The following is a 27,049-nucleotide window of genomic DNA, read 5'->3' as shown; positions in this document are numbered from 1 at the left end:
AGCTCTAGCAAAACTTGCTGTTGGGCCTGATCCTGCCTGGTCCCCAAGAGCCGGTCAAGATGGGACCAGGCAGGCCTTCCCTCCATCTGCATCGTCCAGGATTCGATTTCTGCGCAACTATGACTCACTGGAGAAGTTAATAATCCTGCGCACAGGGAAACAAACACATACAGCACCCACCAGGGGGAGCCAGCGGGCAACGTGTTGCCAGGCAGATGACGGGGAAGGTTTGCAGCGGTGTGATGTCGCCATGATGCAGGCAGCTGCGTGGGTGGGGAGCCCTGCAGGGCTGTGAGCTCCCCACTCCTACCTGAGAGATGCGGGCTGGTCTCCTCCTTATGGCATGCAGCCAGCCTTCTCCTTCGCTTCAGCTGACACCCGCTGGCTGACTCACTGATTGCGCCGGGGGGAGGGCGCTCTCCGGTGGCCAGATGATCAGACTGGTGTGTGCAGGGACAGACTGACACAAACACACACCACATGAAGCCGCCAGATATTTGCTAGCAAGGAGCAACGTTACAGCGGGAACCTACCAGGCTCACTGTGGTGCTGCTGCCAGCCATGGAGGAGGAGGGGTCTGGCCGGGGTTTCCTCCCTCAGCTCCATGAATTGGAGGTGAGCCTCACATCAAGGTTCAAACAGCAGGTTGGGGAGACCCCCCCCCCGGAGATCTCCCATGAGGCCTGTGCCTGCTGCTGGCTGAGAAAGAAGGAGGAAGAACTGGAAGAGGTGGGAGAAGCCGTGGGGTCTCTCTGGACGGGTTTGCTCTAGGACCCGGTAGCGGGTGGTGTGAAAGGTCTGCCCCATCTCTGCTGCCTTGCTCACACTGAGTGGACTCAAAGAGCGACCAGTACCTGCCTGCATCTCCCTGGGCAGCACCCACAGCTGGGTCTGTGCCTCCCCACAGCCAGCACCTTGGCCAGGAAAGATGGGGCCTCTTTCTGGGTGGGGCCCAGCACCCACATTGTTAGCAAAAAGGCAGATAAATTAATCTGGGAACAGCTCACCCCACAGCCTCACCAAATGCAAGATTCAAACACAAGAAAAGCCGCAGGATTTGGCACAAGCACAAGATGCCCTCTCCCTGCATAGGTGCACTTAGCTACAGGCAGCAGCCCTCCTCCTGTAGTCCCCACACCGACAGCACAGCATTAGCCGGAGTCACACCAGCCAGCCAGGGCACACATGCAGGAGGATGAGCAACTGGGCACTGGAGCTTCCTGGATCATCCCAAGTGAGCCAGACACACACAACGAGGGCCAGACGCTTTCTCAAGACAAAGGCTGCAGACGGTGGCTCTGCACCAAGGACCAAGAGTGCCAGACTGGGGGAAAACAGCAGGACGGTCCTCCGTTACCTCATGTGCCATGCCCACAGCCCCTACCAGCTGGCTCCAGCAGCAAGCAGAGCAGCAGTGGGAACTTGACAAGCACAGAGCACTCCCGAGATGTGGTCAGTTTCTGTTGCTGCCCTGCTCGCCCCTGGCGCTGAGCAGAACTAAGAAGACAGGCGCCAGTTTGCTGTGCCACTGTGTACTGCCTCCCACCCTGGTCCTGCGTGACGGTGAGAGCCAATCACCCCCCAGCCAGGGTAGACTGCCTAGCCAGTTAAAGCAGCACAAGAAAGACTCAACAATCAGACCTAAGCCTCTGACTGCCGGGTGCTGGGGTTGGATGACGGGATGGATCACTTGATGATTGCCTATTCTGTTCATTCCCTCTGAAGCATCTGCTACCAGCCACTGTTGGAAGACAGGATATGGGGCTAGATGGACCTTTGGTCTGACCCAGTGTGGCCATTCTTATGTTCTAGACTGCGGCTCTGTGGGAGATGGAGCATTTTAAAGAAGAAGTCAAAATGCAAAGGAACATCCCCAGCGGGGAAACAAGAACATGCGGCTGTACAAGGGGCTATTCAGTCTATCTGACCGGCCCACACACTTGCTGCTGCGGTCTACAAGGGGCAGTGCCAAGCCAAGGTACCAGATGGTGCTGGCAATGGTTCTGTAATAGGAAGCTCATGTCTGCATCACTGGCTGAGCTGGAGGGAGGGATTGGGAAGATGGGACAGTGCACCAGTGCATTATTCACAGCTGCTTATTCTCCGGGTTTGGTAGCTGAATTCTGGCTCCCCTAGGGCTTATCTGATCAAATCCTAGCTCTGAACAGGGGGTGAGAAAAACCCCTTTCCCTACTCACCCCAATAGAACAGCAATAATGAAAGGTAGTCTGTATCTAGGGTTCCCTGTTGCCTCACTATCCATAGACACACGGGAAGGGTGGAAGAAAAGATCTAGGGGTAAGTAGTGTGGGGACACAGCCAGCCTTTGGAAACGGTCATGATTTGGTCCCTGTCCCAGTCCCAGCACACACATGAATTTGTGGTGAAGCAGGGTGAGTGCTGTGGTACCCTCCCAGGATCACTGTGGCGTTACTGTTGTTTGAGAGGGACCAGAACAAGCCCCGTCCCCTTCGCAGCTGTGATGTATGGCTGAAGAGTCTGCATTGATCAGGAGACATTAATCCCAGCCCTGAACCCCCTAGCCATTTCCAAAGGAAAAAAAACAGGAGAGAGGGGGAAGGAAAAATACCCTGAAAAAACAACAACATACTATTCCCGCTCCTCTCGCTCTGTCTGCCAGTGCCGCCGCCTGGGGGCAGAGAAACAAAAAGGGAGGGTTAAAACAATGGGAACTTTGCAGCACCCGCAGGGAGCCTCCTCGGCCCCAGTAGACACAGCGCCGGGCTGCTCCTCACCATCCTGGGGAGAAACCTGTCAACGATCAGATCAGAGAGAGAAAATAAAAGGAAAAACTTCCTTGCAGCACTCAGTTTCCCAGCACACTGCAGGCTCCTCAGGGCAGGGCCCTGTCATGTTTGTCTGGAAATCTCATGCACACCTCTGGTGCTGGCTCCGTCCATAACACACACACACAGATCAGATCTGCACTGCAGTGGAGGCTGTCACAAGAAGGGTCTTTAGTTTGGAGTGGGAGACCCTAAGATGTGCTGGGCTCTGAGAAACCTCTCGGATTCTACTTGGGTATGCATCTAAATCTGGGGTTTTGCAGAACATTTGCCCCATCACTTAAACTATTGCTTCCTCAAACGAAATGAAACAAATGTTGTTTTTCCCTCCTGAGCCAGTGCAAACTGTGTCTTCAAGGACAGATTAGCTTGCTCAGCCTCAGGGAATTAAATAAGGAAATACACAGCAGCCCAGAACTCAGGGAACCCCCAAAACTCCAGGTTCTGTCCCAAATCTAAAACCCACTGTTTCCAAGTGGCTCCTAAATCTAGGACCCACAATATACAAGAGGCTCCTAAATCTGGTGAAATGAGTTCTCCACTCCCTAGTCTTAGTGCAAAAAGAGTATAAGGCCCAGGGAACTCATGCGTACCCATGAGGCGTGGCTCTTTACAAACATGCTGAGTAATCTGTCTGGACATTCCAATAGAGCCCCCCAAACCAGGAGGGACACTCCTATGACAGCTGCAAAAGAAAGGGAAAACACCAGCTGATCTTCAGGAACTGCCTTCCCTGGGAATGTCAGCCCAACTCCAGACCAGACTGGGCCAGCTGCTGAAGAATCGAGCCTGGTGAGCTGAGAGAACTGCACTGACTGGGGCTGCTGATCTGGTGCAGCTGTTCTAGGCTAGGCCAAGATCCCTGCAGGGCAAAGTTAGAAAAACCTGCTGGTCCAGCTTCCCTTCCCGTCTCTCTTTTGTTCCTTCTCTTGAGCAGTTCTTGCGCATGGAGGCCTCTCCCTGCAGTGCTGTCCAGCCAGCTCAGACTGACAGAGAGGGAAGGAGGCCCTATGTTTTATGTTAGGAGAGGGGACAGTTTAGGACAAGCAGCTCCGCCTTTCCTAGAGGCGAAGACCACTGAAGATGATGGCAAAACCCCACTGATTTGACTCGTGTTCCATTGTCTGGTGCATCCTGAATGGGCTACATGAAAGCGTCAAACCGCAGAACTCCCTCCCCGCTGGCAGGGACCAAAGAGTCAGCAGCGACGTGAGGGAAGACCAGGAGCCCTGGCGCCAGGGAAGCACCTATCTAGGAGAGCCTCAGATTGAGGGTGCTGCCCTGTGGCCCTCAATGCAGCCTTCCCCGCCACACACTTATGCAGCTGACCCAGCTTCCACCAGCAGTAGTGGAAACAGATCAGGGCCACCCACACACAGTGTGCAAGCCTATAGGATGGTTTAGATTAAGAAATTAGTGGTAGTTACATTTGGGGCCTAAATTAGCCGAAGTGTAGAGGAGTCAGGGGAATGGAGGTTGCGAGTTAGAGAGAAGCTGGAGACAGTAAGATGGAAAACTGCATTTAGCAAGGACGTGAGCCAGGGTTACGGCGCCGTTATGTTTTGGTTATAACTGCTTCAAGCAGGGTTTTTAAATGAGTGTTTTTGAGAATTGTGAATGTTTTTTATATTTCTGTCTGTATTGATAGTATGGGAAGGACATTGGGTCAGACGTTCATTTACACAACGTGTAATGTAAAGAGCCAATAAGGAGGAGGAGAAAATACAATTATGGTAAGGGGAAGTGTAATGTTAGGTAGTATGATGATGGATTATAAAAGGAGCCATTTTGTTAATTTGTTAATAAGGAGTTCCAACTAACGTCCAAAGGGTCCTCTTAGGTTCCAGGATCATCAGGCTGTTGTCAGTGGACTGATCACTCATTGATTAAGTAGTAACTGCATGCCTGTTTGCTTAGCTAAGCATTTTGCTTTTGAATAAAGTTTGGTTTTATCACTTTAAATGATGCCTAGTGGTCCTCTACTAAATGCATTTTCTGTATCCCACCTAGAAGCTCACACCTGAAGACTATGTTGGGCTTTGTTGCACCCTTGTCTTTAACAACTTCACGTTAACTGGAAACATTTCAGCCTAAGGTTCCCAAGGAACCAGCTGCAGAGATCTCCCATCCCCACTCCTGCCGATAGACAAATCGGCACTATGGGTCCATTTATTGATGAGGCAGAGCAATTTGCATTCCCTTGTGGTGTGACAGAACTCTGGCTGCCTCCTCTCAGCCCCCTTTCCAACTCCAGATTCCTCCTTTGACCTGGGGCATGTAATCTCTTCCCATCCACGTCAGAAGCAAACATAGGATCTGAAAGAATGGCCCTGGCCTCTGCACCAGCTCCCCACTATTACCTGCACAAGACTGGAAGAGGCATTCTCACCATCTCCCTGCCCCGGTCAGGAACGGGAGGCAGCCAGGAAAACCCTCTCAGATATTTTTGTTGTTCCAGCTCCTATCTGTCCTGCATGGAGTGTGTCCCTGCCATGGGTTACCCAAGGGGGAAAAGGTTTGTTTGTCTAATTGAGACTGCAGGCCCCCTGTGGCAGGGGTCGTGTCTCTGTACATGGGCTGTACATCAGTGCACAGATACAGAGTGTGTTTGGGCTCTGGCCAGCTGTCACCTTTGGGATCCCGGTTTCTTGTCCCAACCCAAAACTAGCAGCACTTGGGCACCACATTTCATGGTAAAATCCAAAGTGTTCCCTAGGGAAGAAGCACCCCAGTCACCTTTGCCCTGCTGCCTGCCCCGGGATGGATAGGAGAACCTGCTTGTCTGCTAGAAGCCCAGCGTGAAGCAGCTGGAACCTGGCACAGTTCTCAAACTAGTGCCCCCCTCGACTCCCTCGCCGGGATCATGGCTTCCTGCAAACACTCCCACGTAGCCCTTCCCTTCCAGTTCACACCAGCCCCCACAAATGGCTGTGCTACTGAGGCTTAGGGCACACAGATGGGGATGCTTTGCTGCCAATACCTGCTGCTGTCTCAGCGACTCTCCTCTGGGCCTCCTAGTGCCCTAACTTGCCAGCTGGGCATTATCTGTTCCAGGTTAGCTGCGGCTCTCCTTCCAGTTGGCAGCACCCAGACATAATGCGGTGACTCACAGATAGGTGCTAGCAAGGGTAGCAGGCCATCTGAGCACAGGGCGAGGATCCAACCGCTAGCCAAGCTGTGCCAGTGTAACGCCAACAGACCCCGGTCAGTGGCGGGCAGGATCGAACTTGGGACCTCTGAAGCTTAATGCATGAGCTGCTACTGCATGGCTCTTAGCTGAGGCTGCTGCAGACTCATTAATTTCTAAGTGGTCTAGGTGTCACTAGAAGGGGACAGAGCACCACACCCAGCAGGCATGGGTTGTACCAGGACTAAATTGGACCTCATGGAGCATGCGAGTTGGGGCCCATCCCACACAGGAGGCGGCTCTGAAGGTTCCGGAGGGCACCAATATTCCCAGGTCTGAGGGAGCAAAGTTTGGAGGAAAGGTGTGTTGGTGGGTGGGTGGGAGGAGAGGACCAGGCAGGGAGATTTGAAGTTTGCATAGTTCTCAAAGGGACTGAGCGAGTCAATAGAGAAAAAATGTCCCCCTGGGTACATGGCCTAAAGCTGCAGAACAAAAGAGGTTCCCGAGCAGAGCCACCTCTCAAAAGGAGAAGAGCAGACCGGGCCAGTTACAAGGGCAGGCAGTTGGCGCTGGGTATATGAGACAGGCAGTATGGCCCAGGCCAGTGTCTCTCACCTTTTCAGGCTGGTGACCCCTCATTCTATGTCAAACAATGTCACGATCCCCCTCAATAAAAAGGGAGAGTAGGAGATACATCAATGAGAACGGCGCAAAGCCTGGACAGTTCATTTGTGGGTGTGGTTAGCCAGGTGGGTAGAGAATACTGGACCTTGAAACATAAGGGCATGTGAGATTTCCTTTGCTTTAGAGTGTAATAACTCTTGCAACTCCTTGCCACGACCCCGACTGCCTTTGGTGACCCCCCTGGGGTTCTGACACCCTGGTTGAGAAACGCTACTCTAGAGGACTGAGATTGGCACTGGGAGCCAGAAGCCCTCAGGCATGGAGGCAGCTTGAAGTGAAGCTACTTGCCAAAAACACAGCGCCAGTTACTTTCTCCCTGGGGACGGTATCCCCTCCCTGCTCTAAAACAATGTCTCTTACCCTGCCACCCATGCTGCCCTGGCCTCACTGCAGCCACATCACACGGCAGGCTCATTAGCTGCGTGTTCTCGCCCTGGGTCTCACACACCATTGCTGCTGACCGGGTTCCTCCGTCCCATTGAGATCTAGTTGTGGATTACTTTCCCCACAAGGGATCAGCTACGTTTCCTCATGTGGCTACCTCCTGCCTGCTTTCCCCTCATCTCTCTGGGTCCCCTTGTGCTGTTTTCTCTAGCTTCAGTAGCACTCACAGCTCCACCTAAGTAAGGAGGAGACAGAGTAGCTCTGGAGATATAGCTTATTCGAATAAAGGTCCTTGTTCAGTGTTAGAAGAAAACGTCTCTGTCATTCTTTCCCTTGTCATGTAAAAAGAGGTGCAAACCAGATTAATTTGAATGCTTAACACACAGAGCAGCGAAGCAAAGGTCAGCCTGGTAGCTTGTGCAACGGAAAGTGAAACTGAAAATAAGTAGAACTCCTTTTCCTCCATTGTGGAAGGCAGTGCAAATACCCGGGACTTGGTTCTTCCGAGATTCTCTGAGCACTTCGTTCCCCAATGGAACTAACGTACCTGGGTGCAATGGCTCAGAGAGCACAGAACCCTTTCTAAAGGCTGTCTCTGACGGAGCTGAGCAGCGTTTGAACACAAGATCATCTAGCAGCTGGGATTTGAAACAAAGAATGTCATGGAATAAGGAGACCAGCGCAGCCCCTGAAACTACTCTGCCTCTTGTTGCTTCACTGTTGAGCTGGCATCCTGCGACAGGCTCAACAACATTCACATACTCTTCTTCCATTTCAGTAAAGAAAGTCATACACAGCAGGGATCTTTAGACACCTCCTCCAGCTGGTACATTGCACTTTATCATCAGAACCCTTGGCTCAGTCTTTCAGCCAGTTTTCAGTCCACACGGCAGTTTCTTAGCCAAGCCACGTTCAATTATATTTTAAGACTAAGATTCCATTAGCAGTTAGGGAAAAAGCTTTCCCTTCAGCCACCAACACAGCCATCAATAACTTCACTTGGATCCCTTCTCCAGACTCGCTTTGCTCATGCTTCCAGCTCAGAGCCCTGCTCCTGAGCCATCCACACTTGGCTACCTTTGCTTCCTCAGATTTAGTGCCATGACCTGTACAGCTAAGAACTATAGTACCTGAAAAGCCAGTCCATGACTCCCAATCTACTTAAAAAGAAATCAGTCAGTACAATCACCTCCAGCTGCATTGCTAACAAAGCAGGTAGTGTGTGAGACCTTGCTCTCCCAGAACCTCTTCCCCATCCCACCCTTTTCCTTGCCCATCCCTGGCTGGGCCATTGCTGGGCCTTTCCACGAGGCAGGGAGCTGTCTTGTTTTGTAGAGCCTGCAAAGCATCATGCACACAGTAGCTGTAGGAATCATAAATCATACATTGCAATCTTATCTCCAGAGCCACCAGAGGTTTGCTCCTGCACAGAGATGAAGTCAGAATGACAAAGGGCTGGCATGTTGGGCTGCAGGGACTCCCCCTGTTCCTGGGATGTATGGGGTTAAACCAACCTGAGCACTACTCCTTCCCCACCCACCCCGGCCATCTGGGCACACAGCAGAGGGTTTAACCCTGTACCCCGTTTGCTTCAAGCCCACCCCCATCCTGACCTTACCTGTCAGCATCAGTCACCAGGGCCAGACGTCCATAGTCCCAGGCTACTTTACGCAAGATCGAAAAGACAAACAACAGTGCCTGTAAAAGTGCCAAGAAGAAGCTATGAGACAAGGCCCCCTCTGGCTGGGGGAGCAGCCCTCCCTGACTCCTGTCCTCCCAGCCATCTGCCTGGCATGGAGAGAACAATGGCAGGGGAAGCAGCTGGATCTGTGCTTGGCTTGCTTGTGTGGCATAAGAAATTGGACCCTTGTCACTCAGGTGTGGCAGCAAGGCCTGGGAAGAGAGGAGCAGACGGGGAAGCGGGATCCAACATCACAAGCACGAGATCCCCCCAGCGACCACGTTCACGCTATCACAGCTTGACCTGCTGTCAGAGGTGGTAGCACTACAGAGCGGGCGTCTGGCTCTGCTTGGGTGCCTCATCTACTGCAGCTGAATGAACGAATGGCAGCGTCCTGCAGGGGAGTAAAAGCTTCCCGGAGGCCTGCTCTTCGTGGGGGTGGGGAAAAGATACAGCGTGATGTGGGGGTGGCCACAGCTCGACCTGCAGAGCTCTGCAGGGTGGATCTCCCATCTGGTGGGCAGAGGGGTGGCCCACAGGAAATACAGTCCCCGCATGCAATGCGCTATGACCTGAGTGAGCGGGTCGCGCTGCGTATTGGGCCTGGAGTCTCTGCAGGTAGCACCATCCCTGAATCAGAAGGGAGAAGGGTGCACTGCAGAACTCCTGGACTCCAAGGGGGCTCCAATCTGCTCTGTTCTGTCTGTGCTGGGTGCAGCCCTGCAGTTCCTGACAAGGCACCAACATGGCTCTTTTTTGGGCCCCTTGGCATCCACACCCAGAAAACGGGACTCTGTTCCCTGGAGCGAGTCTGTAGCATTCTCCCACGACAGCCCAGAGCTCCCGTACCTGCCCCAGCTGCCATCCCACTCCAAGAGTGGCTGGGAACTTCACTGATTGCATATTACAGCTCCTTCCACTGAAAGAACCCCACAGCAGGGCTTGGTAGCATTCACCCTCAGCTGATCCCATCCCAGCCCAGAAATGCATCTGAGCAGGACAGGGGCTGTGAGGAGACAAGCCAGCCACGAGCAGCGTGTGCCCACAGCTTACGACGGAAGCCTGCCACACCAGAGAGGTGGATCCAATGCAGAGACCCCAGATGAAGGAGCTCTGTGAATTGGGTCGTGGGGTGGGGGGCATGGGGCACTGTTAGCGTTGGGGCCTAGCCCTGGCTGGAGGTCCCACAGGAGCGGCTGCTGGCTGATGCACAGGCAGAGTGAAAGCATGCTGGGTCATCCATCCTGCCAGCCACGCACACAGATCAAGGCTGTGTTTGTCCAACACCTAGCACAATAATGTTGGATCCATGACTAGGGCTCCGAGGCACTATGGTAATACAAATCAATAATAATAACAACAGGTGGTGACCTGCCCTGTTCTCCGGAGCACAAACAGATGAAACCTTGCCGCCTCCCAAGCCCCGATATCACTAGCGGAGGTCGAGCCATCTGTTCTCAGACTACGCAGGAAGCGGCAGAAGAATCAGAGAGGGGCTTAGGGCTGGCAAGGCAGGAAAGCCCAGTGTCTTGGCATTAGGTTGGCCCTAGTCAGATACATAGCCCTAGTGGCCACCCCAAACCTCCACATTCCTGACCCTGACCCTCTCCCCATCCCAGTCTTCCTGCCTGTCAAGTTCAGGCCGTTCCTTAGCGCGACATGAGCTAGGGCTGGAGGAAGGCGGCACGAGGCTGGGCTGGGGAGGCCTGAATCAGAGTCTGCTCATCAGATCGTCCCAGCTGGCCCTAACTGGCCTCCTCGTTGGCAGCCCCGCCAGAGAAGCCAAAGGACTGAATGGACCACGGAGAGTGAGCTCCCTGGCGCTGTTCCTTCTGCTGGGGCTGCCGGGCAAGCTCGACCTGCCTGCACTGCGCCTCGCCATTTCAGCAGGGACACAGTCACGGCATTTTTTTCTTAAAGCTATTGAAAAAAAAAACCATTGTGCTTTGATGACGGAGAACCAGGGTTCTCCAGCTAGCCAGCCTACCGCTGCCAGGGGAGGGGGCTGCGTTAGAGCAGCACATGGGTGGGTAAGGAGAAGCAGGAGGAACAATACTGTGCTTTTCTAGAGATTGGGTTGTCAAAGCACTTGGCAGATGCAATAATTGAGCTTCAGAACCACACCGCCTCTGGGAGGTCAGTGTCACTAACCTTATCTCACCAAGGGGAAACTGAGGCACAGGGCAGTCAAGTGACCTGCCCACGGTCACAGAGAAGCCAACAGCAAAAGCGGAGAGGAGAATTCAGGAGTCCTAGCTCTAACCACTCCTTGGCAACCAGGGCCAGGAGTCCTGACTCTCATGCGTCCCAGCTCCAATCAGTAGATTACACTCCTCCTCCCACACCTGGGGATAGAACCCCGGAGTTCTGAATAGTTATGTCCATCCTTCATCCTCACAGCCGTGCCCTCCCCTCCCCCAGCAAACGGCAGCCGCACAATGGTGTAGGAGACTTACCAGAAAGCACATGAAGTCGAGGGCTAGGACTGTGGGCACTCCCCCAAAGGGCAAGCCCTGCAGCACAGTGCTGCGGATGCGGGCACTGTAGCAGTAATCCTTGGTGCTGTTGTTACAGCCGGCGACCTTGCAGGTGGCTCCTGCCGAGCCCAGGGTGGCAAACAGGAAGGGAAGCATCTCTACTGCCTCATCGTCTTACCTGGAGGGGGGGGGGGGAACAGGCACAGTTAGAAACACACCTGACCAACTAGTCAGCAGCCTGCTTAACAGGAGGTAGCGGCAGATGAGGAGCAATCAGGGCCAGCTCACCCATTGCCATCTCCTGCATCCTCCAGCCTCCTCTGCGCAGCAGCCTCTTGCGTTACAGTCTCCAAGGGAGCTGGCTAATGAAGTTACTAACTGGCCAGCGATCACATGTGGGAAGTCCTGGAGAATCAGGGAGGTACCAAAGGACTGGGGAAGAGGAGACCTACTTTGCTTCAGTCTTCTCTCAAAAAACAACATGTGACCAGACAACTAGCGAAGTTACCACAGACAATATAGGGGAAGGGATGCAGCTCAGGATAAGTAAAGAACACATCAGAGATCTTCTGACCAATCTGAATGAATTCAGATCAGCGAGGCCTGATGCTATTCACCCCAGGGTGCTGAAAGAATTAGCTGAAGAAATCTCAGAGCCATTGGCAATAACATTTGCCAACTCATGGATGAGAGAAGAGGTCCCGGAAGACAGGAGAAGGGCTAACATGGTGCCCATCTTTTAAAAGGGGGAAAAAGAGGAGCCGGGGAGCTCTAGACCAGTCAGCCGGACTTTGATACCTGCAAAGCTACTAGAGCTATGTAAGAAACATTCAATTTGCAAATACCTGGAGGATGAAGGGGTAATCACGAGCAACCAGCATGGATTCACCAAGAACAAATCACGTCAGACCTGCTTGATTTCCTTCTCTGACAGGGTAACTGGTTTGAGGGATAGGGGGAATGCAGAGGACATATTGTACCTGGGCTTCAGCAAGGCTTTTGACACAGTCCCACGTGACATTTGATAAGCGTGCTGGAGAAACGCAGGCTTGGCGGAGCTACCATTCAGTGGATACATAGTTGGTTAAACAACCACAACAAAGAGTAACTATTAATGGAATGATGTCAGACTGGAGAGAGGTCTCAAGTGGGGTTCCACAGGGATCTGTTCTGGGCCCCGTGTTGTTTAACATCTTTATTAATGACCCGGATGCAGGAAGAGAGAGCACAGTGATCAAATTTGCAGATGACACAAAGCTGATGAGGGCTTGCCCATACTTGGGAGGATAGAGCTAAAATATAGAGGGATCTTGATAAACTGGAGAACTGCGCTACAGACAACAAAATGAAATTCAACAAAGACACATATACGGTGCTACACATAGTGAAGAAAAACCAAATGCACAAATACAACATGGAGGAGAACAGGCGTGGCAGCAGCACTGTTGAGAAGGATTTGGAGTTGTGGTGGATCACAACCTCAACATGAGTCAGCAATGCAATGCTGCTGCAAAAAAAGCAAATGCAGTTTTGGGCTGCATTAACAGAGGCATCGTATGCCAGTCATGGGAGGCGATAGTACTGCTCTACTCGGCACTGGTTAGGCCTCAGCTGGAGAACTCTGTCCAAGTTTGGTCACCAATGTATAGAGACTGGACAGGATCCAGAGGTGAGCAACAAAGGTGATCAAAGGGTTTGAACTCAAGCCATATGTGCAAAAGCTGAAGGAACTGGGTACGTTTAGTTCGGAGAAGAGACTGAGGGGCGACATGATACTTGAAAGGCTGCCATAAAAAAGATGGGGAAAAGTTGTTCTCTCTTGCCATACAGGGCAGGACATGAGGCGATGGGTTCAAACTACAGCATAGCAGATTTAGATTAAATCTCAGGAAAAACTTCCTAGCTGTGAGAACAGTAGGAGAATGGAACAGACTGCCCAGGGAGGCTGTGGACGCTCCTTCACTGGAGGTTTTCAAAAGGAGGCTGGATCCATCTGTCTGGGATGGTTTAGACACAACAAATCCTGCAGCTTGGTAGGGGGTTAGACTAGACGACCCTTGCGGTCCCTTCTAACCCTATGATTCTATGATGTTATACTGGGAGCAGAGCAATCCCGGCAATTGCTGCCCTGGGAGCCCAAGCTTGTAATGCTATAGAAACAAGAGAACTGCAGCAGGGCCCCTTGAATACAGTAATGCAGCACTTAAGAGCCTCTCGCATTTGGACTCCTCCCTCTCCCAGTGTAATCACCAGCAATCTGGTAACTTCAGTCCCCTTCTTTATGGCAGCTAGAAACGGCCAACCAAGGAACACCTGACACACCCATACAGGAGACCAAGGGGCAGAAAATGGCTTGGGATTTTTAGTTCAGTTGGTCAGAAAAACTCCTGGAAACCCTAAAAGTGTCCTGGACTGTGCAACGGTCAGCAGGAGACAGACAGACACTTCTTCACTGGCCTGGAAGCAGCTCTGTGGACCACATGGAAACGGGCAGTGGATCACAGTTTCAGAGGCAGTGACTAGAACAGAAGCAGCATTAGGGTGGTTTATAAAGGACCTCACCACACTGGGATCTTGGCTCATCACTGACCAAGAGGAAAAAAAGTTCCACTTGCTGAATGGCCAAACACTACTTCCTTGAATGCTCGGGTTTTTCGGGAACATCTCCCATCCAAGTCCTAAGCCAGCCCCACCCTGTTTAGCTTGAGCGTTTGATCATCATCACAGCACAAGGCTGTCTGGATGCTGGTCCATGGGAAGGAAGATTTGCTGCTGTGTCCCACGAGATCTTGCTTGAGAAATGAATCCCCCATTGATTCATTGAGCCATAGTCCCATGGATTTGAGCTGGCAGAAGAACAGTAAACAAAAGGCCATGACAAACAGCAGCGTACTGATTGGTTAGAGGTGTCCGGTGGGAACTGGGAGGAGGCTGGGATTTTATTTAAGAGCATCACTTATGATCTGGAAAAGAAGCCAAACATCACCTTAAATTAAATTCACAGATAAGCATAAGAGAGAGGGGGTGCTGACATCATCAGAGAGGAGAGGGAAAAGCAGGACAGCAGGGGCAAGCTGCGACAAAGTGATCAGGGACTAATAACACGAGAGCCAGCCAGCTTTATTCATCCTGGCAAAATGAATGAGAAACAGATACTAGGTGGGAGGGAGAGACCTGGGCAGCTCACAGCAACCTGGGTGAATAAAGCAGGCAGCAAGTGACACAGGAGCCTGCAATGGAGCCCAGCAGCAAAATTAAATAAGGACCCCTGCGATTTTGGGCTTCATGCAGATCAGAGAGCGGAGGCCCTGTCCGATATAGCGCTGGAGAAACCCCACCTCAAATGCTGCAGCCGGCTCTGAGCAAGACCCTCACAACGGGGTATCAACAAACCTGGAAGGCCTAGAGGGCCCAATTCAACAGCCATTGGAGTCAATGGGAATCTTTCCACCAACTTCAATGGGCTCTAAATAGGACCCTTACGGATCATCTAAAAATGGTAAGAAGCTGGAGGGAAATATGAAAATGACAATTAAAGGGGAAAATGGTAACACTCTGCTAGAAATCAGAGCTATGAACATCAGGAGGGGGAAAGCGACCAGAGAGGGAGTCAAGGAGAAGCGATAGAGTGAAATGGCAGAAGAGGAGTATCAAAAACCTTCTTGGCTAAGATCTAGGAGGCCACAGGGCAGTGTCGCAAGGGAAGGGCTAAAACTCCATCAGTCGAGACATTCAAAACTAGACTGGATAAAGGACCAGGAAAAGTGCTGGAGGGAGCAATGCATGAGTAAGCAGGCATCAGCCTACACTCCAGGGGATCAGGAACGGGCAGAGATTAGTAATTTATAGACAGACCCAAGTCAAAAGAGAGAAAGAATAGCCCCATCACCCTCACACACAACACCATCAGCAGGAACTAACTCAATTAGCATCGATTAGCCCTCTTGTAGGTAGCTTCACTCTAAGGACTGCATGGGCAATGGAGATCCAACTCCTCTCTAGAGGTAGGTCCCTCCAGGGCAGGGCATGGGGGAAGCTTGCTTTGTCCTATGGCTGCCCAGGCTCTGTGTATCATTTTCTTCAGCTGTGTCCATCAGATCCATGCATGGGCAGAGGTGAGGATGGGAACAGTGCCTGGTCAGAAGGGGGCAGGGAGGGGTAGAGGGAGGGACCCTGAGGAGCTGTAAGGGCAAAACCCTTAAAAAGCAAACCCTGGTTAGGCTCCAGAGATGGTTAGCTTGAAAGAGCCTTGCTCTGAGGGTCTAGGTAGGTAAACCAGACTGCTCAGGGGTCAGCCATGTAGCCTGCAGAGATGGGCCTAAGCTTCCTCGCAGCTCAGAGCATGGTTTCCCCTGAGACTCACTCCTCACCTCTTCATGCAACATCCGCATCTGCATAGTAATTAGCCTTGCTTAGCTCAGCCCCAGCCACAGTAACAGGGCTGAACGGCTGTCATTACTGCCAATTAGATACAGGTCAGGCAAGAAAGGACCATGACAGTAAGAAGGAAGAGGTGCTTGGGGCACCTGGCAGGCAGGTGTATGTGAATGCCTGGGCCAGGGGAGCCCTGGACATGCCATCTGTGCATTCGTGCCTCCCAAGGGTCAGTTCCATGTGGCCCAGCAGCCCTTCACGCAGTTTGGTTCTGTCTGCGGCTCCCAATGACCGACAGGGGCAATCACAAAGGCGCCTGGGTGCTCATGCCAAAGACCAATTAGAGTAGCCCGTGGCTTTGCCAGTGCCAGCAGACTTGCTCAGCTGCAGCACGCCGCTCTCAGGGAACTGGAGCATGCAGCCCATCTGAATCCCCAGGAAATCACTCACAGGATTTCCGAGGAGAAACGTATCGAGGTGGGGAGGAGACTCCAGGCAAAGCTGCCTGAACCCGGGAGCCAAACACAGGCTCAGAAGCTGGAGGTGAGGTTAGAAGCTGTCTCTGAGGATCTTGCAGTGAGAGTGGGAGCCTTAACCTCTGAGACTCCTTGCCCCAGGCTGCAAATGATTGACAATGGCAGGATGGCTGGTCAACGGCCCCTGTGTGAGATGAGTTGGGGACATTGGAACAGACTCACAAAAGGTATTTAGGCTCCTAACTTCCATTGAATTCAATTGTCATTTGCAGTGAAGAAGAAGAGCTCTCTTAAGCTTGTCTCTTCCACCAACAGATGTTGGTCCAATAAAAGATATTACCTCTCCCACCGTGTCTCTCTCATTGAATACAATGGAAGTTAGGAGCCAAAATACCTTTGTGATTTGGACCATAGCAATTGCCATTCTGGATCAGCCCAGAGGTCCATCTAGCCCTGTATCCTCTCTGTGACAGGACCAGATGCTTCAGAGGAAAGCGTAATGATCCCTGTAGCAGGCAATTGTGGAAAAATCCATCTGTAGGGAAGTGTCTTCCTAGCCTCATCAGGTGAAGGCTGGCACATGCCCTGAAACGGGAGGGTTTCTGTCCTCTCCATTGTACCTCTGGATGGCCTCATTAACAACAGAAAGGTCAACACTTTTTTTTTGAATCCTGCTACACTCTTGGCCTCAATGACTTCTTGTGACCGTGAGTTCCGCAGGCTAATTATGCCAAATCAGACCATATTCTTTTATCCATATTAAAATCTATTCCCTTTCAATTTTCCTTACACCCGCATTATAAGAAAGCGTAAATGAGGCCATGTCTACACTGGAGACCTTACAGCAGCACCACTTCACCGACGTGACTGCACCAGTGCCAGGTTTCCCGTGTAGTCACTCTATGCTTACAGGAGAGAGCTCTCCCACTGGCATAATTAAGCCACCCCAATGAGCAGCGGTAGCTATGTCGGTGGGAGAGCTTCTGCTGCTGACATACTGCTATACCCAGTGCTTCTCTTGGTATAACTTGTGTCAGTCGGGGTGTGTTTTTTTCATACCCCAACTAACAAAAGTGCTAGCGTAGACATAGCCTAAGAGCATCCACTCTCCCTTCCCTAGGCCATTCTTTGTTTTATACACCATTATGCCCACATATATGTGCTTCCTCTCTGAACTAAACAGTCCCAGTTGTTTTGATCTCCCTTCATGCAAAGTTTCTCCCAGCCTCTGCTCATTCTTCTTGCCCATCTCTGAATACCTCCTCTGCCTGCAAGGTTTTTTCTGACCTACCAGATGAGGCTGTGCCACTGATTTACATAATGGCATCATAATATTTTCAGTACTTTTCTCTACCCTATTCCTCATGCATCTGAGGATCATGAGCAGAAGTCGTTAATGAACCATCCTAGTCTTTCCCCCGAGTAATACAGTTAATTTAAAACCCTGCGATGGCTGAGCAATATACAAATTACTCCTTTCAATGTGCATTCCCTTGCATTTCTCAATATTGAGTTTCATCTACCATTATTTTGCCCATTCACTTAGCTGTATGTCATGTCACTCTAGAGTTCCTTAGGCTTCTCTGGTCCTGACTAACCTAAATAATTCCATGCCATGTGCTGATTTGGCTACTTCTTTGCTCACCCCCCTGCCCAGAGCATTAATAAATATATTTAATAACACAGTCCTAGTACAGAACCTTGTGGTACCCTGCGTTCAACCTTTTGCTATGTTGAAAATTTGATCATTTATTCCAATTTTTTGTTACTGGTCCCTTAGCCAGTTTCTGATCCATGACAGTACGTCTCCTCCCATCACTAGTTTCCTTAATAGCCTTTTGTGAGAGACTTTATTGGAGACTTTTTGGATGTTTCAGTAAATTAGGATGACCAGAGATCCATTAACCACAATTTTACTGACATGCTCAAAGAATCCCAATTGATTAAGGAGACATGTTTTTCCTTTGTGGAAGCTACACTGGTTAGTCCATAGTTAAGGGTTTTATAATACCATTTTTAAATTATTCCAACCAGCTAGGCTCACTGGTCTACGGTTCCCAGGGTCTTTAAAAAAAAACCAAAACAAAAACAACCATGCACAGCTCTTGTTTTCTTTGACTCCACTGATATAGAAGTTGATTGAATTAGTGCGGAGCATTAGTATTAATTGGCAGCACATTTTGAAAGCATGTGTTTCTTAAAGACACAGCCCAAGTTCTGGTGCATGGCTGGAAGCAGAAAGCTCCACCTCTCACATGGGATAAATTGAGGTGTCCTTTGGTGCCAGCAATGCACGTTCAGACAGGCTTTGCTTGGACGCACTGAGTCTTTCTTGCATAGTCTCTAGATACCAGTGTGGAGAGGTACTGGCCAAGGAAAGAAGTAAAACTGCCATGTCAGGTATGCCTTGTTGTGGTTCACATCAGCTACAAAACAGACATGAGTGCAGAAGGGAAGCATTGGTTCAGACACCAGAGGGCTTCCAGCTGCCTAAGTGGTCTGGAGAGTCTGCAATGACTCCAGAAGGACTTCTCCCCTCCTTTCCATCTCCAAGCTCTCTGCCTCCTAATGGGCACGTCTCAGGTGGTACACAGACCAGACATGATGGACCCCAACACAGTGGCAACACTGAGTACCTACCTAGTGCTTTTCAGCTTCAGAACCTTTCACCACTAGCTGATTAGCTCAGCCGGACACCCCCTGGTCTTGTGGCTCGAAACGAGGTCTGGGAACCAGGAGGGGCCAGGTTGTAGCCTCCTGACTCACTGGGCATTAACAACTGGGAAATCAGGTAATATCAGGGAGCTCAGTGACTAAATAATGCTGAGTCTGCTCTGAGTTTCCTGAGGGGCAGAGGAAAGGAGAGCCCAGCCCAAGAAGCAGCAAAATTCCCAGCGCCTTCTCAGCAGTGGGACACATCGTGCACGTTTGGCCTGTGTGTTAAATAGCTAGTTCAAGGGAGGAAGCTCTGGCTGGGTTCTTGGAGAGATGGGAGAGGAGAGGTTTATCTCTTGTCCTTTCTCATCTATCCCTGGGCTGCAGTGTAGAATTAGTCCCTGCTATTTCATTGTACTGGTACACCTGTCTCTCGTGACAATTCCCGACTCCTTCACTGACACCAGCTGATGCTACCATGCCCATTGTCAGCTTTCTCCCAGCCTGGCTGAGGTGGGGGATTTCCTTCTCACCCCCTCCCCCGCCCTGAAGCAACTCCTGAAAAGTGTGGTGGGTGGTCAAGGAGGACAGAGGGGGAGCTGCCCTCAAGCCTAAGCCACAGGGCAAAAGATGGAAGATAGGGCAGATGCTCAGTTAAAAGCTGTCCCCTGCCCCACCCCAACCCAGTTGTGGCACTGAAGTGCCAGGCACAACATAGTCCGTGCTGATGCAGCAGGAGGACCCAGCCCTGGCACAGCAATGGGCAGTGAGATTTATCCCCGTCCAACGACCGGGGGTGAGAGAAGAGTCCCAAGAAGGGCCCAAGCCGTTATGGCTGGGCGGGAGCAAGGTCCCTCAGTCTGTGAATGCCCGTGGAACCAGGAGGGAAAGCACTGGGTCCATTCTGGGCGTACCTCATGGGGGAAGGATTCCCTGGGCCCTCTGAAATAGACTCTGGGTACAGGCCTGGGAGTGGGCCGGAGAAATGCCACTTGCCATTTCTGTCCCAGCACCACCCATATCAGCCTTTCACTTGGAAGGTGAAAGCCAGGTCTTAGGCTGGATCAACAGTTTAACGCAACCTGCCTGAGCAGACAGCTTAACATACACCCACTGTCCACGTCTGCTCCTGGATACAGCCTCAACAGCTGGCTAGCCAGAGCATTAGCCATAGGCATGGCTCTCCCAGATAGCTGAATCGACAGGAATTGCTCCAGCCGGCTATGCTCTCCCTGGGCACCAGACATCTCACGCTGTTCCTGCTGGAGACGGGACCACGAGAAAACACGCCTCTGCCCCAGTAGGGTGTGCGGGCAAAGATATCGGTCTTCCTCACAGCTCCGGTGGGGGTGCCTCAGTAACCAGTGTCATTCCCCAGGAAGCTCCCAAACCCATAAATGTCCAGTCAGCAGGCTCTGAAAACCATAATTAGACCCACCAGCACCACCCACATGCTGGCAGCTACAGATCAGCCTCCCTGAGGGGTTCTCCTCCATCTAAGAGTCTTGGGAGTCTCAGTTCAGGAGGCTGATGGGCAAATTAGATCCTACTTCTCTACCCAGCTCCGTGACTGTCAATTATTCTGCTTCTCCCAAGGTACGCTGGGTACAACACAACACACCCACCCCCGGACTTGCACCAGGACACCTTTGTGCTCCAGGTATCCCACCTGTATTGACTGGGTCTGAACTGGACTACGTGGCCGGGATTGTGCCTCATGTGTCTGCTGAGCAGGTGCTCGGGTCCCGCCAGAGGAAGGGTCTCTTCACCTCTCCTAGGCTTGCCCAGAGTTTGATGATTCAGCAAGAATGAGGAAGTAAGGGAAAGAGAGGGAGTGCAGGCTTCCTGGATGGGAATCCGGGTCAGACCTTGCATGAGGCTCCTGGCAATCAGCTGCTGTGACAGAGACGTGCCACAGACATGAGGAGCTGCTCCACTAACCGGGATACAGACCCTGCCCCAAACAGACCGGTTCTACCGATTTCGGGCAGCTCCCCCAACACTGCTGCTACCTCTCCCCTCCCTGCTGTGCTTGGCTATTGCAGAGCAGCAGAGTACCTGCTACTGGCCTGGGACTGTGCAGCTGACAGATCGTCATACCCGGCAGCTCCAGGGACACCAGGAACAACACCGTGGCCTGTGACACTTCACAGCTGCTTCTGGGTGCCTTCCCTACTTATCAGCGTGACGAGGACAGGGTCAGTCCCAAGGGCATTGGTTAGGGCTTAATGCATACCACATGCCTTCAAGAGGGGGACCCATAGATCAGATGGATTGTTTCAGGTGAGGCAAAGGTGCGTGTGTGAGTAAACGTGGGGGGCTTGTCAGGGATGCAGCGCTGGGGTTTGGGGGCATGCCTCCTAGTATGAAAAATAAAACAACCCATGTTGCAACAAGAGAGGCCCATCCCTGCACCCAAACTCGCCACCCCCCCCCGGATGTCTGACTCTTCCCCAAGGTGCAGCTCCGCCCTGGAACACAGAACCATTCGCCAAGGGAACTCCCCCCTCAGTCCCGCCTCCCCCCGCCGGCTGCCAGGCTCAGCCCAGGAAGTACATATGTCCACAGCAACACAGCACAGGGGAAAGCACCCAGCATCACACGCTGCAGCCTGGAATCCAGCCCATTGAGGCCTGTCTGCAGGGGGAGTGGGGGGTGGGAAGAGGGCCCAGCATGTGGAGGGAAAGGGGACAGGACAGGGCAGTGAAGCGGCAACAGTAAGGATGGGAATGCTCAAGGCTGCACAGGCATTAATGGCACAATTCATTTGTCTGTGTCACAATTCACGGCCCTTATCCAGAGTATATTTCACTCTCCCATCCAGTGGGGGATGATGACCCAGCCTCTAGAAATTCCCTGTAGAAACCTCACTGGAAACTCCAGGAGTGGGGAGAGACTCACTCCCCTACCTACATTTTAGAACCTGCAATAGCTGCCTGGCCAGGGGCTCTCCTAGCCACAGTTCAGCCACTTCCAGGGAACACCTCCTGGGTCGTTCTTGCTTGTAGGGAAGCATGGAGCTCAGACAATGGGGGTACTATGGGCTTCAGGCTCCCACAAGAGGAGAGGGAAGGTCGGAGGAGAAGGTAATGTGCGCGTTAGCCTACCCTCATTGTTGTAGTGGAGGCCCAACTCCACCCACACTGCGTCACTGCAGCCGATTATATTTCTGTAGTCACATAACACTCAGGAGCCAACTGAAGGGCAGAGGGGCGGCTGCTGGTGGTAGCACTTTAGAGTCGCTCCTCCTCCAACCCCAGACCCCAAAGTGCTGCCTAGACAATGAATTTAGCTTTCCAGCAGGATACGTAGGGCAGGATCATTACCCCCATTTCACAGAGCAGAAAACTGAGGACTTTGTGACAGAGCCAGGAATCGAACCAAGTTTTCCCCAGTCTCCATCCTGCGCTCCGGCCCCATGACCACCCTGCTCCTTCTGCACTCCGTATATGCCTTTCTCATATAGACTTGTTTACAGCTGTAATAGCCCCTTACATGCCAAGTGGATTGTCAAATACATATAATCCATTCATCAAAACATACCCTTTCATAATGAACAACACTGACCCCACACCGGGCACAAAAGGGCCAAGACCCTGGGGTAGCATTGCAGAGAGGGCATGTAACGGTCTCAGCATGCCCGGTATTCCACAGCAGTTCATGGCTTGAGTTCCCCAGACCAGCAGCCTCTGTTAGAAGTCTCTCTGTATTGGGAATGCACCCTCACTGGGGCCTTTAAAGCTTTCACACCTCCCCAGGCATCCATCTGCAGGCAACAAGAACAAAGAGTGAATCCCAGAGCCAGAGCCATTCACAGATCTCAGGCCAGGCCACTAATCTGAGGTGCTCCGGAACATACCCAGATCTAAGGGTGCAGCTCTAACTCCAACCCTAGGCTGGAGAAATTAACCAGCACAGGTCTCCCCTACCCAGAGCATCAAATAGTTTCTAGCATCACTGGCTATGCTCTAGAGACTCCATCTGAGCACTGAGCAGCTCTACAAAGGCAAGGTGAATGGGGATGGGGAGGGAGGAGGAGAGGTTGGAGAGGATTGGGTGAAATTCCTCAGCTCAGCACCTTACGGTCTGAGAGACAGTGGCAAAAGAGGCTGACTCCCATTCAGTGAGATGCACATCAAGTCATTGGCATTCTGGGCAGCAGGGACCGACACTAGGCAGGCACCAGATGGCCCCTGGCAGGGCAGCTGACAATGAGCTACTTGTTGAGGAGACAGTCTACCCCAGGACTGAACTCCACTGTGGCAGAGAGCAACCCGGGCGCACAATAAAAAGAAGAGCCTTGTCCCTCCAGACTCGAGCATCTCACAGATCTGCTTTGCTCCTCAGCTGACCTTAGAATCCCGGCCCTTGCTCCTGCTGGGATTCTGTGAGCGAGAGACAGACACACACTCTGGAAAGTGTGGGGCTCAGGCACTTAGGATAAAGGCGATCATGGCTGCTGTTCCCAACATCTCTGTATGGCGGGCCTTGCTGAAGTGCCCGAGCACTGGAATAGCAAGTCCAGAAGCCACTGCATAGTCAGCCAGCCAGTCGGGGGGGGGGGGGGGGGGGGTGGTTAGGGGGTGGGGGGGAGGGGCTGCAGGCACAGGTGGGGAACTCTCTCCCCGCCTATCCAGCAGCCCTATGGTCGCACAGGCTCATCTCCTGAGCTGAGCAGTGCATGTCCCAACCACAGCGCTTCTTGACACTGAAACCAACTGGGTTTGGAGAGGCCGCCGCCTCAACCAAAGCACTGAAGGCAAAAAGTCAGTCAAACCCCAACCCTGTCCTCCCCCACGGGCCTGGGCCTGACCTCGCTAGGGAGCCAGTGACTGTGGGTCACCAAAATGGAGATCACAGGGCCCGGCCCCAGGGGACAGCAGCAAAGAGAGCCTTCGTCTGTGTGTGAGAGGATGCTGCTGACAGGTCAAGGCCCACGGCACCAAGGTCCCCTCTGCCTCTCCGTGGGCCCCACAGCCCAGGCTCCCTCTCAATAAAACTGCTGTTGCTGTCGGCACGGAACAGTTAAGTATGGAAGGTCTTGCACGCATGCTCAGCAGCAGCCTCCCATCCTAGCTACTCCTGTAGCATTCTGCAATACCCACCACGAGCTTCACCATGCTGTTCCCAGTCCGAGACCAGGCGCTCACCTGGCCACCCAGCAAGCAATGAGAACCCAGCCCATCCTTCTGGTGGTAGCCACTAGACTAAACAACTCCCCATGCCAACTAGGTACACTAATACTCAGGCACGTCAACACTGCAATTAACAACCCGTGGCTGGCCCCGCAGGGCTCAGGCTAGGGGGTTGTTTAACTGCAGTGTAGACATTTGGGCTTGGGCTGAAGCCTGGGGTCAAGGATGCTGGGAGAGTCCCAGAGCTCGGGCTGCAGCCTGAGCCCAAACATCTACACAACAGTTAAACAGCCCTGCATCCTGACCCCCAACGAGTCTGAGTCAGCTGGCACAGGCCAGCTGCGGGTGTCTGATTGCAGTGCAGACGTACCTAGAAAGCACTGAACTGCTGCACAGCTGTGGCAATGTAGCTGATGATGATCGGTGCATTTTGGGAGCCTTTTCACTCTTAGCAGTGGGCCTGGGGAACTCACTCAACGGAACTTTGCATAGAATGTATAATCTGCAAGTCACACAGAGCAGAAAGATACTGCCCATTAAGAATAACCCTTGGGGAGAACAGTATGGCTGTGTCTTGAGTAGCTGGTTTGGAGGCTTGCAAATGGCTGAGCTTGCTAATTAGCCAGGAGCCTCTAATGCAAGACAGCAGCAAGAAGAAAGAGCAAGTATCATTTTGGCTGCACGCAAGGAGGCATTGCAGGATGGCTGGAGCTGCCCAAAACAATATGGCTTAGCTGTGACCGGACCCCACACACAGCATTCACTGCCAGGCAATTCAGTACTAGAAAAGTATTGACAGCTGGAGGGAGTAGGGAGAAATACAGTCTGCTAGGCTGAGGAGTAATCTGCTGAAGGGAGCAGCAGAAACCCCATCACTTGGGATATTTAAAACTAGATTGGACAAAACACTTGACAGTACACAGGAGGGAACAACCCTATGGTGGCTGGAAAGGGGGTAGGACTAGGCAGAACCTAGTAAAGCACCACACAAGAACTAAGCATTACTTCCATAGGAATCTCTCAATGAACTGAGTGGGCTCTGGGTCAGGTCCCAGCACAGCTACAAGTCCTGGGCGGGCTGTGGTACAGCCCAGTGGTGCTGTGGCTTCGCTGCTATTATTAGTATTTTTTTAAAATAGACAGCTAGATCCAAGCTAGCTCAGGAGTGTTTACACGTGCTGCAGTCACACCTCTGATTGCAGTCTGTAGACCTATCCACAGACGCGGAGAAGAGCTTTGAGAAATCTAACCCATCGCTAGTACCCAGAACAGGACTGTGCCCTACAGTACAAGTTCAAGAGCTCCGGCACCCTTCAGACTGCTCTGGCCAAGCAATGGGCTTCTCTCCCCTGCCTTTGGGAGATTATTTCCCAGCCCGAGAGATTTCACTGTCAGGAAGTTTTTTTTTTTGGGGGGAGATTCGACCTAAAATAACAATTTCCCTTTCTTAATTTCATCCCAGTTCTTCCATGTTAAATCCCCTGGTGCCAGACTAATTCCTCTCCCTCCTTCGTGTCTGCACAGTTCAGCCAAGATTTTCACAAGCGACTCGTGATTTTGGGTGCTCAGCTTGAGACCCCTAAAGGGGCCGGGTTGCTAGAGGCAGGTGCTTGACTCACTGTGAAATCAAGTTGGGCACCCAAAAATCACGCGTCACTTGTGAAAAGCGTGAGCTTCATATAATTAGTAAAACATTTAATTTCCTCTTCTCCCTCTTATAATTGTTGCCTAGCTGAGCTACATATTTTTAGCTCTTTTCAGGTCCTCCAGACCACTAGTCATTCTAATTCCTCTTTGCAGAACTCCCATCAATCTCTCAACAGCTTTCTGCTCAAGGTTCCCAGAATGCAATGCAGGATTCCAGGTGAGGGGGCATCCAATCTGTACTGTGGCTTAAAGCCTCTGCATGCAGAGGTCTTCTTCTCTACCATCTCTCATTGTAGACTATCAATCTGCTGTCAGCCTGAAGTCTTTCAGCCATTACTGTTCTGGATTCTCCTCAGATGTATTAGGGCCATTTTCTCTCCATGGTCAATCTCAATTATTTCTTGCCTATTTTTCAGTTTTCTCCAAATCCTCTGGATTTCCTGTCCTCACTGGCGTTCTCAGCTCCTCCCAGTTTAATATCCCTTATGAATGTCATTTATGTGTTGTTTCCTCCTCCCTCTAGATCATCAGTGAAGATATTCAACATGACCAGAAATAACACTGCTCCCTTCAGTCTTTACACGGCACCTCCCACTTCGGCTATGTCTTCACGGCCAAAAAGATGGGGTTCTTTACAGCGAGATAGCTAATGTGATATTCTCTCGCTGTTAAAGCTTAGTGGACACAAAGGCACTTGTAGCTTTTACCACGATGTAGCTAGGCAAGATCAACACTATTCTCTGGGCCATGGTTAACCACATCTAGTTCACGTTACAGTAAAAACTAGAGGTGCCTTGTCTCTACTAGGATTTTACTGCAGGATAGCTAATGTGTATTATCCTTCAGTAAAAATACCTTTTTTTAAAAAAAAAAAAGCAGTGAAGACATAGCCTTGCCATCCAACTACTTCCTTTGGTTTGTGATCCTTCAGCCACTTTTCAGTCCACACAACAGCGTCATAGCTGAGCTGATTTGCATTAAATCTGGAGCGTTCAGTTTCATGAGTCACTGAATCAAACACTTTACTCAATTCCAAATACATCCACCTGTTGCTTTCCCGTCAGCCATGCCATTTGTCGTTCTACCAGAAAGCCACCAAGTTCATCTGACTAGCTGCGCTTTATCACATCCCCCCTTGCAAATACTGTTAATTGCTCAGGTTCCCATTACCCTGTAAGGTGCTCAATGACTTTTTCTTCTAAAGCCAGTAGGATTTCTGAACAAAGAAGTCAGACTTAAGGGGCAGTAATTGTACTTAGATTGCACACTCTTTGGGGGCAGGGTTGGTCTTTTCCCCTCCTGTGTTTATACAGTACCTAGCACAAAGGAGTCGTGGTCCATGACCGGGGATCCCAGGTGCTATGGAAATGCAATCAAAATAAATAATAGTTGCTTGGGTTACTTTTTCCTGTTTTACAAAGATCACTACTAGGCAAGTTTTGCTTCAGTTTTCCAGGAATCCATTTACAGTACAGATTTGAGAGTTTCCTGCCCCCCCATCTCTAAATCAGATTTTTGATTTCCTCCATCAAGGTCACATTGGCTGCCTGTTCTTCCTTGCATCTTCAGAAGAACCCTAGCCTGTTGCACCTTAGGCCTTGT

General features: G+C 51.5%; 1 protein-coding gene across 3 annotated transcripts in view; it reads right to left on the bottom strand.

Annotated features, from left to right (window-relative positions):
* The window catches only part of TMEM63B (transmembrane protein 63B), a 90,519-nt gene that overhangs the window by 27,150 nt on the left and 36,320 nt on the right, over positions 1–27,049 (bottom strand). For 2 of the 3 annotated variants that reach the window (XM_073338490.2, XM_073338487.2), the window contains exons 2-4: positions 11,140–11,338; positions 8,621–8,700; positions 2,612–2,650 (exon numbers count right to left, since the gene is read on the bottom strand). In XM_073338490.2, the coding sequence (XP_073194591.1) occupies positions 2,612–2,650; positions 8,621–8,700; positions 11,140–11,316 (296 nt within the window). In that variant the 5' untranslated portion in view covers positions 11,317–11,338. The remainder of the gene's footprint in view (positions 1–2,611; positions 2,651–8,620; positions 8,701–11,139; positions 11,339–27,049) is intronic. The other variant, XM_073338489.2, reaches the window with a different exon arrangement.

The sequence above is a fragment of the Lepidochelys kempii genome, chromosome 3 (assembly GCF_965140285.1).
Source record: "Lepidochelys kempii isolate rLepKem1 chromosome 3, rLepKem1.hap1, whole genome shotgun sequence".
Taxonomy (NCBI): domain Eukaryota; kingdom Metazoa; phylum Chordata; order Testudines; family Cheloniidae; genus Lepidochelys; species Lepidochelys kempii.
The sequence above is the reverse complement of the archived record's forward strand: the minus strand, read 5'-3'. Positions and strand labels throughout refer to the sequence as shown.